The sequence below is a fragment of the Spea bombifrons genome, chromosome 9 (assembly GCF_027358695.1).
Source record: "Spea bombifrons isolate aSpeBom1 chromosome 9, aSpeBom1.2.pri, whole genome shotgun sequence".
Taxonomy (NCBI): Eukaryota; Metazoa; Chordata; class Amphibia; order Anura; family Pelobatidae; genus Spea; species Spea bombifrons.
Genome location: NC_071095.1, coordinates 153074 through 167500, shown reverse-complemented (window position 1 = coordinate 167500; position 14427 = coordinate 153074). Strand labels below are relative to the sequence as shown.

At 42.8% G+C, this 14427-nt stretch overlaps 1 protein-coding gene across 1 annotated transcript; it reads right to left on the bottom strand.

Moving 5' to 3' along the window:
- Window positions 1–4575: 4575 nt before the first annotated feature.
- Window positions 4576–5072, bottom strand: LOC128504544 (40S ribosomal protein S3a-like; the record flags this gene model as incomplete). The annotated part of the gene is made up of 1 exon (XM_053474628.1): window positions 4576–5072. A coding segment is annotated over one exon (474 nt), but the record flags the coding sequence as incomplete, so codon positions are not given.
- Between the last annotated feature and the right edge of the window lie 9355 nt (window positions 5073–14427).

Here is a 14427-nt window from a genome sequence, read left to right as displayed (position 1 = left end):
ATGTATTGTTTTAGGGTGCATATAAATATATCAGGCATCATATTTCCACATTTGAGGACTGGCCCCAGCTACGTGGTGGTTTAATGGTAAGTTGACCTACCTAACGTACAGGTGATCATTAGTTCAAACCTTGTTGGGACCTGTATCGTGGAAAAGTTTTATAATCTGTTTATATATATATATTTTTTAATATATGGTATTGAAAAATCCAAACCCCAGTTGACTGGTGGCATAATGGTAATGCGACCTGCCCGGCATATAACGGGTTTGTTCCCCGAGGGCCTCTATGTTGTGAGTAAGTATGTTGCAGTGTATATATTTATTTATATATGGTAATGCTGTATCTAGTGTTTTAGAGGCTCTTTATCGTGTTAAAGTGTGAGTAATGTTTTAGAGAGGTTATATAATAGTTTATGTCAATGAGGAGAAAACAGGGTCATATATCTATGGCAGGGGTGTCCAAGTTTTTTCTGCAGTGGGCCATTTCATCAGAATTGCATACGTGCGCGGGCCGCACTCATTTTTCACTGTGACAAAAAATATGGCCTTTAATAAAATATGCAGATTAAAATAAAGTCTTTTAGCAATCACACTCCTATCATGCCAAGTCAGCCAGTACATGCTGGTACAGGGTGGCTGTAAGTGATGTGCAGACCCCATACTGCTGGCAGCATCACTACACAAGGGGGGCAGCTAGCTATGTTTCAGCATGTACTGGCTGACTTGGCATGATAGGAGTGTGATTGCTAACAGTAGTCACAGTCCCATCATGCCTAGGTTCCAGCACTTACACATCCATCCAGTAAATACTGGAACCTAGGCATTATGGGACTGTGATTGCTGTTAGCAATCATACTCCTATCATGCCAAGTCAGCCAGTACATGCTGGTACAGGGTGGCTGTAAGTGCAGACCCCATACTGCTGGCAGCATCAATACACAAGGGGGGCAGCTGGCCAGGTTTCAGCATGTACTGGCTGACTTGGCATGATAGGAGTGTGATTGCTAACAGCAATCACAGTCCCATCATGCCTAGGTTCCAGCACTTACACATCCATGCTATCACACACACACACACATTTATTCATATAATCATTCATTCACAGATTCATTCCCTCAATCACACACACTCACTCAAACACCCTCCCCACCCCCTTACCTGGACTGCAGCTCCTCGATGCCGCTTACAGACTTGAGCAGGGGGCGCGGCCTCCCTCTGCCTTCTCTGCTAAAGCACAGAGGAAGTAGGATGTCACGTGAACTCCGCTTCCTCTGTGTGCAGTCCAGAAGACCCTCCCACAAGTAAGTAGCTTGAGGTGCGGCTCACGTAAGATCGGTTGCCCTGGCTGCCGATCTGACGCGGGCCGCACCTCGAGGGCCGCATGTTGGACGCCCCTGATCTATGGTGATATCCCAAAGAACCTGGTTGTTTGATGGTGTAACGGTAATGTGACCTACTTGTTACATAAGGCATTCTTGGTGCGAACTTCAATGGCTTCTTTATTGCGTGTAAGTATTTTGCAGTGTATATATTTATTTATATTTGGTATTTCTGTATCTAGTGTTTTCGAGGCTCCTTTATTGTGTTAGTGTGAGTATATATTGTTACAGTTGCTGTGTATATATGTAGGGTGTATGTAATGTTTTAGAGAGGGTATATGTCAGTAAATGTAAGTGAGGAGAACACAGGGTCATGGCGGCACATCGCTTCCGATTCCCTGGTAATGGTAATATGCCTCGCTTGATGTGCAAAGGGGTTGCCGGTTCATATCGCGTTACATGTTTTAGTGTTAAAGTGGAAGTATGTATTGTTATAGTTACTTTGTGTGTGTATATATATATATATATATATAGTGTTAGAAATGCATAATTTTAAAGGGCATGTATCGTGTTAGCGTAGGTGCATGTAAGTATTTGTGAGTCAGGAGATAGGCATCATATTCCTTAGGAGAGGAAACAACAGAGCCAGTTGCACACGTGGTGGCGTAAAGGTAAGGTAAGGTAAGCAGCCCAACATTCAAAGGGTCGCTGGTTTGAATCCAGATGGCTACAAGGTGGTGTTAGTGAATAATTGTTGAATGTATATATTATTTTAGAGTAGGGGAGTATATGTAAGGATATGTGAGACAGGAGAAAACAGCGACATATTTCCACGCCAAAAAAGCAAAGCAATCTGCCTGGTGGTGTAAAGGTAAAGTAACCTGCCTACCATACCAAGGATCGATGGTTTGAATCCTGATGGATCCTCTGTGGTGTATATGTTATTTTAGAGTAGGGGCATATATATAAGTATATGTGAGTCAGGAGAAAACAGGGTCATATATCCACGGCGAGAAAGCAAAGCCAACTGCCTGGTGGTGTAAAGGTAAGGTAACCTGCATACTATACCAAGGATCACTGGTTCGAATCCTGATGAATATATCGTTTTAGAATAGGGGCATATATGTAAGTATATGTGAGTTGGGAGAAAGCAGGGTCATATATCCACGGCGAGAAAACACAATCAGCTGCTCGGTGGCGTGAAGGTATAGTTACCTGCCTGATATACAATGGATCGTTGGTTCGAATCCTCATGATGACTTCTGCATGTAAGTATGCAGTGTGGCTCTGCTTGTGTGCGCTAGTGGATGGTGTTAAAGTGGCTCTGTGGCACTCTAACATCAGACACTTACATACACATCTGCAGCCTCGCCTGCATACACATAGCCGGTTGCAGATAACACTTGAAGGTTGCGCTAAGCCGTGTGTCCTTGCACGCAGTGACCAAAAACACTGGTTGCGGAAAAGGTTTCGGAATGTGTGTGCATCCGCTTGACCCGTTCATGTGTGTGCACAGTAGCCCACACAGCGACTTACATGGAGAATCATCATGGCGGATACGATACCGGAGATCCGGAGTATGATGGGGCATCACCGGCAGCCACCCCTTTGCCTTCTCTCTGCTTCTTTCGGGACAGAAACAAACACAATATATTACAGGGGGTTTTACTCACGTCGGGGGGGGTGTGGTTGTGGTCATGGGAGCATGTCCCCCACCATCCATGCAACATGTATAAAGTATAGCAACATGTATAAAGTATAACTAAAGTAACATGAATAGAGTATAAAGGTAACATGCAATAGAGTATAAAGAAAAACAATAATTGAAACACTTAATTAACAAAGTATAGTAAACCACTTAGATATATTATTACTAAGGTGTTACACTTTGTTAATTAAGTGTTTTAATTAATTAAGTGTTTCTAATTAATTAAGTGTTTCTAATTAATTAAGTGTTTCTAATTAAGTGTTTCAATTATTGTTTTTCTTTATACTCTATTGCATGTTACCTTTATACTCTATTCATGTTACTTTAGTTATACTTTATACATGTTGCTATACTTTATACATGTTGCATGGATGGTGGGGGACATGCGCCCATGACCACACCCCCTGAAGTGAATAAAACCCCCTGAAGGGGGTCTTTGTCTCACAATATACAAAGAGTATATTGTGTTTATTTCTGTCCCGAAAGAAGCAGAGAGAAGGAAAGGGGTGGCTGCCGGTGATGCCCCGTCATACTCCAGATCTCCAGTATCGTATCCGCCATGATGATTCTCCGTGTAAGTCACTGTGTAAGTCACTGTGTGGGCTACTGTGCACATGAACGGGTCAAGCAGATGCGCACACATTCCGAAACCAGTGTTTTCGGCCACTGCGTGTGAGGACACACGGCTTAGTGCAACCTTCAAGTGTTACCTGCAACCTTGTCCGTAACCAGCTATGCGTATGCAGGTGAGGCTGTAGATGTGTATGTAAGTGTCTAACGTTAGAGTGCCACAGAGCCACTTTAACACCATCCACTAGCACACACAAGCAGAGCCACACTGCGTACTTACGCACAGAAGTCATCATGAGGATTCGAACCAGCGATCCATTGTATGTCAGGCAGGCAACTATACCTTCACGCCACCGAGCAGCCGACTGCACTTTCTCGCCGTGGATATATGACCCTGCTTTCTCCCGACTCACATATACTTATATATACACGCCCCTATTCTAAAACAATATATTCATCAGGATTCAAACCAGCGATCCTTGGTACGGAAGGCAGTTTACTTAACCTTTACACCACCAGGCAGTTGGTTTTGCGTTCTCGCCGTGGATATATGACCCTGCTTTCTCCCGACTCACATATACTTATATATACGCCCCTATTCTAAAACAATATACACACCACAGAGGATCCATCAGGATTCGAACCATCAATCATTGGTAGGGAAGGCAGGTTACTTTTCCTTTACACCAACAGGCAGTTGGTTTTGTGCTCTCGGCGTGGAAATATGTCACTGCTTTCTCCTGACTCACATATACTTATATATACGCCCCTACTCTAAAATAACATAGACACTCTGTAAACATTAACACCACAGAGGAGCCAGCAAGAGTCGAACCAGCAACCCTTGGTATGGTAGGCAAGTTACCTTACCTTTACACCACCAGGCAGTTGGTTTTGCGTCCTCGGCGTGGATATATATATATCTACATTTTATATATATATATATATATATATATAAAAATATATATTTTCTTTACAGGCTCTAATTCAGATTATGCATCTCAGACAGATTCCTGAAGTGGGGGTTCATATCCATCAGCCCGCTCTACTTTGGCGCCTGTCTCATCTCCTGCAGGCTTCCCAGCACCACCGCCTTCACCATGTAGTTTCATAAGTTTGCCCAGCTCAAACTTTGGCTTTTTCAGCATCTTCACTTTGCGTACATACACATCATGTAGAGGATAGATGGACTGGCAGGCCTTTTCAATGTCTTTGCCGATACTGTCTGGAATTAGCTTGTTAACAACTTCTTTCAAGTCATTTGTCTGCACTTCACGAGTCATGATTTCCATCATCTTCTTGCGGATCTGACGCACTTGCTGATGCTGGGCATAAGAAGTCTTTCTAATCTGGTTGTTACGCTTTTTGGTGAATCCAACACAGAATAGGCAAAGTAGGTAGCCATCTGTGGTCTTCACATCAACGTGAGCCTCTCTGCATGGATATATGACCCTGCTTTCTCCTGACTCACATATACTGATGCCCACGTAGTCTGCATGGAACGGAGGGGGCCCTGACAGGGGTGCAGAGCAGGGCTAGGTCAGGGGGTCAAAGAAAGTTCAACGGGGAGGGGGAGGAAGTGAAGGGGGTATATAAGGTTGGTGCGTAAGAATGTTCTGGGCTTTTTGTTGTGCCAGCCTACCCGGTTCTGTGTTTCGTTTCAGGATTCTGTCACAGCCGGGGGGCGGTAGCTTGCCAGGTTCCCCGGGGGTGTTATGTGGTTATTGCCACTGGTGTTAAAGTGTCGGTGGGAGGTTCCTGGCTGGGCAGTTGCTGGAACCTCAGGTGGGGGAGGGACATCATGGTATGCCCTCCCATAAGGTGATGCTTACAGTTTGGCCCCGGTTGGTCCTGGCAAGCTTTCGGGTGTTTTATTGTATTTGGGTCATTGCCGTGTTAATGCACCTTCGTAAATGTTTACAGGTTGCGTGGCATTGACGTTAATAAATCGTCTGTGGCCTTTATTCATCCCACATCTGGTGTCCGTGTTTTTATTGGGGGGTTAACCAGGATGACATAGCCCGAGAGTCAAGGCTACCCCCTGTCATTATATGTACGCCCCTACTCTAAAACAATCGATGCACTCTAGGTGCATTAACACAAAAGAGGAGCCATCAAGATTCGAACCATTGATCCTTAGTACAGTATGCAGGTTACTTTACCTTTACACCACCAGGCAGTTGGTTCTACTCTCTCGCCGTGGAAATACCACCCTGCTTTCTCCTGACTCACATATACTTATATATACGCCCCTACTCTAAAACAATATATACACTTTATATGCATTAACACCACAGAGGAGACTCTGGGATTCAAACCAGCAATCCTTGGTATGGCATCCAGGTCACTTTACCCTTACACCAACAGGCAGTCGGTGGGGCTTTCTCGGGGTGGATATATGACTCTGCTTTCTCCTGACTCACTCTAAAACATTACATACAGCCAATCTAACACTATAGAGATGAATACAAACACATATATACTTAAACGTCATAAGAGAGCCGGTAAGACTAGAACCAGCAGTACTTTGTAAGATACACAGGTTACCTTACCGCTATACCACCAAGTAGACAGATGCTGCTTCTGATATATGAGCCTGCTTTCTCCTGATTCACATAAACTTATATGTATCCACTCTAAAACAATACGTTCAGCTGCTCTAATAGGATAGGTATACACAAAGCAAATATGCCACTAGATATTTATACGACACACATGAGCCACAGGGATTTGAACCAAATATGGTGCACTCTTAAGACATCATGTCTTTAGGCCAACAGGCAGATGGACACGCTACCTCATCATGGATACATGATGCTCCTCATAAGAACCCACTCTAAAATGTTGCACTACAGTCACTCTAGCACAAACACGCCCCAAAATGGCGCCATGAAATATGGGGCTGGTATTCATTTATTTCCAGGGCAGTTTTCATTCCCAGTCGGGCCCTGACTACAGACTTGAGGCCGCTCAGTACGCTGACAGTGGGGTAAATCAGGACATAGAGCAGGTGTGTACACATCTGCCTTCTTGACAAACAGCAAAGAGCTTCCTGCCCCTCCTTGGATACATGTCCCCAGCTGTATCACCGCCTCAGGCTATCATTACCTGCAGAGTGGGGTAATAGTAATATTCAAAAGAAGAGTGAACAAAGCCTGGACAAAACCTAGAAGCTTACACTCCAAGAGTGCCAGGGAGGCAATACAAAGCCTGACATCTGATTTATTAGCCGGACAACGGTTGGCTGATATGATGGGGGTTGTAGTCCGCAGCTGGTGGAAGGAGTACGAAAATACTAATTGGGTTACTTGAAGTATCTTGTCGCTATTTAAAAGCAATTGTGTAAATACTGGTGTTAGGGCACAGTAACATTGATGCGTGTAATCCGCCCTGTATGTCAAAACTCATTTCTGCAGCCGAATAACAAAAGTATTCTTTCAGGAAGTCCTTCTGTTGTATCCATAATCTTAGGCGATCACAGGGGCAATAAAGTTTCACAACCGTCAGTTTCATCCGTTAAACAGAAGATGCTGCATTATGTTACATACACCCCGCTGGTTGAGCATCACGCATGCCAACTACCCTACAAATATACAGCGCACCTGGAATGACTAGGGTAGACTATGCCTGGAGACGCTTGGACAAAAAAAATAAATAAAAAAAATAAACCTTTATTTTTTATTATTTCCCTGTAATTTAAGGGTAAAAATATCCCAGAATCATTCTAAATTCGAGGTTTCATGCACAATAGAATTCCCTAGGCTCTTCTTAATCACGCCTTAAACTATAGGTAAGGCAAAATGTGGCAACATTAATAAAGTGATCATAGTCACACCATGATGTCACCGGGGCACGCGTAGGGTGAATTCCCACTACAATCCGCTTAAGAAAGCCATAGTGCAGTAAAGCGGACAGGCTCCTGCTGCCTTCTGAGATGCCGTAGTATAGAGGCTGCAGTCTTGCACTATATCAGGTTCCTATCTGTCACCAAGGTCTGTAGTGATGTTACATATTTTTGGAACAGAATAGCAGAATGCCCCTAATCCCAAGAGCTTACAGTCTGTGGAGTTGGACAAATGCCAGGACGGAAGCATGATTCTACAGGGCGTGTAGGAAAGAAAGGTAATAGAGTAGTGAGCGAGAGTTCAATAGACAACTAAAGTACAGTGTGCTTTTTATGTGACCGGAGGTGTATTCATAGATTTTCTTCCCGACAACGTTGGTAACGGAGACGGCAAAACTGGTTCTGAAGGTGACAAGGCTGATTCCACCCCGGTGCTGAGGTGTCCCCTCCCTCCCTTCCGTCCGCATTGTGACCAATTCAGGAAACTGCGTCGGGTAAAGCCATTTCCCATCTTCTTCCCTGAGAAGTGGGAATCCAGGGAGGGCACGGCTTCTTCCTCAGATGTGTAATATTAGGAGGGGTGCCATGGCCACTGGATACACATCCTCTTCCTGCACCATTTAAAGGTAGATAGTAAGGGCTGAGGGGGCTATGAGTCAGTGGGTGTCCTTCTGGGTGGGTATGGGGTGTCTGGCCCTATACACATATTTCTTCTCATTCGAAGCACGTTCTTCCCACCCTGAATGGAATTCTTTATAAGAGCCTGAGCCAACACTATTTGTGACCCCCCCATTAACTCCCACAAGACGTAGATGCCACCCCCACACCTTATACTCTTCTCTTCCTCCTCCGAGTCGGACCGCCAGTGCTCTGCCTTTCCCACCTAAACTTCTGTAACCTTATGTCTGTGTATTACATATAGATCAATGTGTGCTACCTCCGTATAGCACAGAAGTGATAAGGCTGCCCCTTCTCTTTGTATAACACGCAAAGCTATGTGTATTGGATCCCAGTACCACACACACCGTTTCCTACCTGTAATGCACATGCAGGCCCCTGCACTTTGCGTACAAGATGTTTGTGAGCTGGGTAGTAATTACCTCTCTGCCAGCTGTGGATTGTTGGTCCGTTTGTCCGTTCCGACTGCATTCTGGGATACTCAACAATAGTAAGGAGACTGCAGTCTTGCCCGATATCCGCCTTTTTGGGACAAGGGCTCCCATTATACCGCTAGACTGTAAGCTCCTTGGGACAGGGTCTGCCATTACACCGCTAGACTGTAAGCTCCTTGAGAAAGGGTCGGCCATTATACCGCTAGACTGTAAGCTCCATTGGGAAAGGATCTGCCTTGAAACCACTAGACGGCAAGCTCCTTGGTATGGAGTCTCTCATTATACCACTAGAACGTAACTTTTCTAATACACCACTACGTGTTAAGACCTTTAGTACAGTAACTTCAAATTTCAAACATTTGAGTATGAATATAAGATGCCAGAAGGGGTTAATGCAGTACATGCACAAGCTCCCGGGATAATGTTCCACGCCTGGCAGCTCTGGCTCAGCCGAGTAACTGAAAGCAGATCTGTACGTTCCTCTGGTTTGGCTGGGTATGCCTTCTGTCCCAGTAACCCAATTCTGCTTCGCTCTGGAGCCAACATGCCTATTTAATTAGAGTCAGACTCGCGGCGGCTCTTCCAAAAATAACAGAATGCAGCTCGACGAGTCCCCTTTTAAAGAGATGTAAAAGATGAGAGGGGACAAACGGGAACATGGTGAACAAATCAATCTCAGCAGGCCCCTGTGTATTGGGCACCGATACTGCGTGACGTATCTGGTTTGTGAAAACGCAGAGAAAGCAATCAGAGTGTTTGGGTACACCGAGAACCCCTGGTCTGACCCCTTAGCCTCTCTTGGCCCATTCACAAGACTATACATGATTCTTCAGAAGGACAAGATCTGTAATGTAATTACTAATGTCCAGGGACTTCAGGGGTAAAACCTGAAATGCTAATGCTTGGGCAACCTTTAACGTCACAGGCATAAACTACCCCCGAAACCACCTAAGGGTTTATTAGGGTATGTACCGATGAGGCGAGTTCTGGTGGTACAAATAAATTCAAGGGGTCTTTTCTTTAAGGTGATGGTGTATATTGGGTGTTAAATTTGTGACTGGGACGAGGAAAACCATTGTGTTATTTCTGGGTTAGCCAACGAGTGTGACAGTCAGGGAAGCGCTTGCGTGATTTCCAGCATGGGGCGAGATTGAAGTCCTGTGTGATCCCTGTGCACCGGGTCGCTCAAGGCCTGAATGGTCTGAATTTGCGGTCATCGATAAATGTCTAGTGTCCCCATTCTGTCAGGGATGCTGGCAGTAAGGCTGAGATCACAACACAATAGGATAATCCCCCGTCTAACCCGGTCTTCCTACAGGAAGGAAGCCGCACTTCCCAGGGCTAGGTGGCAGGGTGTGTGAGTGAGTGTGCGTGTCACCGGTGAAACAGAGGGTGCGTCCGGTGCTTACCGTTCGAGGCAGCTCCTGTCTCTACGCTGGAGACCAGTCACTGGTGTGCATGAGATACTACCGGTACTACGGGCAGCTGTAAGGGTCAAAAGCACAATTCAAAAGAAATACAGAAGTAATTGTTCATAAACCCCAATGATATTGGATAGGCATTGGTTACCAGCTGTGTAAAAAGCCAAAAATCACATTTAAATGCGTTGCAGCAAAAGGTCTTGACCATAGTGGCCAGATGGATTTTATCAAATTCTAATCCTGCAATTCATTTTATAGCAACTGAAGGGGAGACTGCTGTGGTTTCAACAATGCACCCACCAAGATATTTCATTGTGTAGATAATAATGGCTCATTGAAAAAGTATCCCACAATGAGTCAAGCCCTGATTACCGAGAAATGCTGTTTATTAGTGGACAGAATGTTATGTATCTATAGAGACAGTCTGAAAACGCAAAAGACAACGCAACCTCTGGTTAGAAGACTCGGTTGTCTCTGACACAGGTACATATATACAGGTATATATGTTTAAATCCTCACAAAAGCAACCGTGTAGTTAATGGGCTTCACGCTATGGAGTCTGAGTAAGAGTAGAAATAAGTCATGTGGCCGGCCTAGATGCAGGTTCTCCATCCCTAGTAAGAGTCTCCATAAGAGCGGCAATATGCATGACAAGGGACTGGAGAATGCTGGGAGGGGATGTGGAATGTGGAATGTTGGGGATGGGGAATGCTCGGAGCGATGGAGACTTGGAGGGGATAAAAGATGCTTGGATGGGATGGAGAATAGTAGGATGGAGAATGCTTACTTGGTATAGGGACCACATCGGCCACATCAGGACAAGTATAAGTTTTTCATATTGCTGACCAGCCCAGATACATTCCTGCCCTGCAGTATGTGGGATGTACAGACTTATGGAAGGTAACCCATTAGTCGCTTATACATCCCCCATTCTACAGGACAGCATTTCTATCTGGGTTTTAAGAACCATGACTGATGTGGTCATGGATGATGGAGAATGTTGGGATGGCGAAGGCTCACAGGGATGGGGAATGCTAGGACGGAATGGAGAACGCTAGGAGGGATCTCGTTCCTTTTGGTATACAGCGGGAGGAAGTGGAGATTATAGCCCACTTCGAGTCAAACGCTAATAAAACACTCACAGATTTAGAGATATCATGGGACAGGCAGACAGGGATTGCAGACAGGTCATAAACCGCTAGTTTGTGGCATTGCAGAAGTTTGGGAAAATATAATGAAAAAGGGTCAAAGATTACAACTCCCAAGTGAAAAGTAAAAATGCTTTTTACCCTCCCTGCTGTACACGTAAACCCAAAGAGCCGACTATCGACTCGTCCCATTTGATGTCCCTGTGGATTATGTTGGGTATCTGTTAATTGGAGATAATTCCCGAGGCACCTCTGGAAACGTGAGCACGTTACCTTCTCCTATTAGCGTCTTGGAAGGAGAGTAGGCTTACAAGTGCCAGGATATTTGTCATGGAGTTATTGTGAGGATTGTGACAGCTGGGGACATCAAAATCTTAAGGTCCGCGGTCTAAGGTTTTTCATATTTTCAGCCATATCTGGTGTCCCATGTAGCTTCCACAGCAGGCCTCCAATACCATTCCGTTTAACTAGGATGTTATGCTGAATGCTGAAGGAATTATTTCCTAAAGGTTTTGAGTGTTTTTAAAATTTTTCATTTTTTGGCAAATTCTTAAGGTCCGTGGTCTAAGTTTTTTCACATTTCCAGCCATATCTGGTGTCCCATGTAGCTTCCGCAGCAGGCCTCCAATACCATTCCTTTTAACTAGGATGTTATGCTGGATGCTAAAGGAATAATTTCCTAAAGGTTTTGAGCGTTTTTAAAATTTTTTATTTTTTGGCAAAATCTTAAGGTCCGTGGTCTAAGTTTTTTCACATTTCCAGCCATATCTGGTGTCCCATGTAGCTTCCGCAGCAGGCCTCCAATACCATTCCTTTTAACTAGGATGTTATGCTGGATGCTAAAGGAATAATTTCCTAAAGGTTTTGAGCGTTTTTAAAATTTTTTATTTTTTGGCAAAATCTTAAGGTCCGCGGTCTAAGTTTTTTCCTATTTTCAGCCATATCTGGTGTCCCATGTAGCTTCCACAGCAGGCCTCCAATACCATTCCTTTTAACTAGGATGTTATGCTGGATGCTAAAGGTATTATTTCCTAAAGGTTTTGAGTGTTTTTAAAATTGTTCATTTTTTGGCCAAAAATTTGTGTCCGCGGTCTAAGTTTTTTCATATTTTCTGCCATATCTGGTGTCCCATGTAGCTTCCACAGGAGGCCTCCAATACCATTCCTTTTAACTTGGATGTTATGCTGGATGCTAAAGGAGTTATTTCCTAAAGGTTTTGAGTATTTTTGTAAAAAAATATTTTTTGGCAAAATCTTAAGGTCCAGGGTCTAAGTTTTTTCAGATTTTCAGCCATATCTGGTGTCCCAGACACTCTAGGACACTTTATTAAGCGAGAACAAACAAAAGCAACATTTTGGCCAAACAGGGCCTTTGTCAAGCTAACACTTCACTCCAAATCACACCCTTAAGTATTGAGTATAATTCTATACAATCCAATCAGGTTCAGTAAAAAGTCACACCAAGTAATGCAAACAATTAGTGATAATTACTTATCTTATTTAAAAAACAATCAGCAAGTAATTTAAAAACATCAAATAATTAAAATGTTTACATCTACATTATACAGTATATTACAAATAATCAGACATTAATAGCACATATTAATCAAATCCTAAGTAAATACCTTATGTCTCCATAGCTTAATCTCATCCTGTTGCCCTTCTGCCAATTTCTGATCATGTGACCAGACCAAACCATATGATTGCATGATGACATCACGCAAAAAAAAAAAAAAAAAAAGATTAGATATTCCCAAGCGGTCTCCCATCCAGGTGCTAACCAGTTCCAATCCTGCTTAGCTTCTGAGATCAGACGAGATCAGACAAGATCAGGAACATTCAGGATGGTATTGCCTAAAAACATATGTCATCAAATCTCCCAAAAAGGGGACGAAGGTGTATCGGCAGAACGGTCATCAGGACGACCAAGTACATATAATCTAGACACAATCATTTAATAACATTAAAGAGCCACAGCAATAAAGTAAAACGGGGAGAAAAAAAAAAGAAAAAGAAATACTACAAGCAAATATGCAATTAAAGTATTAAGCACATAGCATACTGCCCTATACCCAAATTAGTCCATATTCTGAACAAAGTGCAAATTTAAGTGTATGAAAATATTAAGCATCTGAATTTAAAAGAGTAAAAAAAGTGCAGTTTGTCAAAAAATACAATTAATTAAGGAGTATAAAATTGTCTACAAAAAAAATATTGGAAAATGATATTAAATCACATATATATGAAAGTGTAAAAATCATGTCAAAGACAAATATAAATAGCTAGACATGTGTCCTCTTATACCTCTTAATATCCCTATATTACATCATACATATAAAGTGATAATGTGTACTATGTTACACATTTAAAGTGACAGTGTATTAAAGTGAACCAAATTTGGCAAGTGTATAAAATTAAAACTTATAAATTTGTTTCAATAAAAGTGTATAAGAAATCTTAATACTAAATGGAAAAGTAGAACACCTGCATATTATTGCTCGAAGATGAGTGTGTGAAGTTCTAAAAGTGAACCAGCACCAATTTTCAAAGAATCTGCGAAAAACATAAAAAGGTTAAGTTAATTACTATCAAAAATATCAAAGGTTCACTAAAAAATATAAAACTCATCACTATTCAAATGAGAGATGTCACATCATAATCAAAATTTAACCCTTTTGGACTTAGAGTATTCAGCTCTCTTATCCAAAATGCTTCACGGTAAAGCAGTTTTTTAAGTCGATCTCCCCTTCTTAAATTTTCTGGAATCTGTTGAATAATCTGATATTTCAGTTGGGCAATGTTGTGGCGGGACTCAGAGAAATGAGCCAGGACTGGTAATTCAAGTAACCCAGTCCTGATGGTAGACTTATGCTTTGAAAATCTCTCTCTCATTCTCTGAGTAGTCTGCCCAACATACAAAAGACCACAAGGACATTTCAGGAGATATACCACATAAGAAGCGTTACATGTCACATACTGATTAACAGTGTATTTTCTTCCTCCATGTGGATGATGCACAACAGAGCCCTGTATCATCGAGTGACAAGCACTACAATTAAAAAAGGGAAAATTCCCAACCTTAGATGTCGAAGTAGAGGGTTCCACAGAAAGCTGAGTGTGTACCAATTTATCCTTTAGTGAAGGGCATCTCTTAAACGCCATAAATGGTTTTTGGCCAAACCCGGGAACAACTGGATAACTGGAAGACAGAATATTCCAATTTTTATTAATGATCTTCCTGATCTTCATGGAAAAAACACCATATTATGATACAAACTTAATTCTGTAGTCATTTCTGTACCTCTC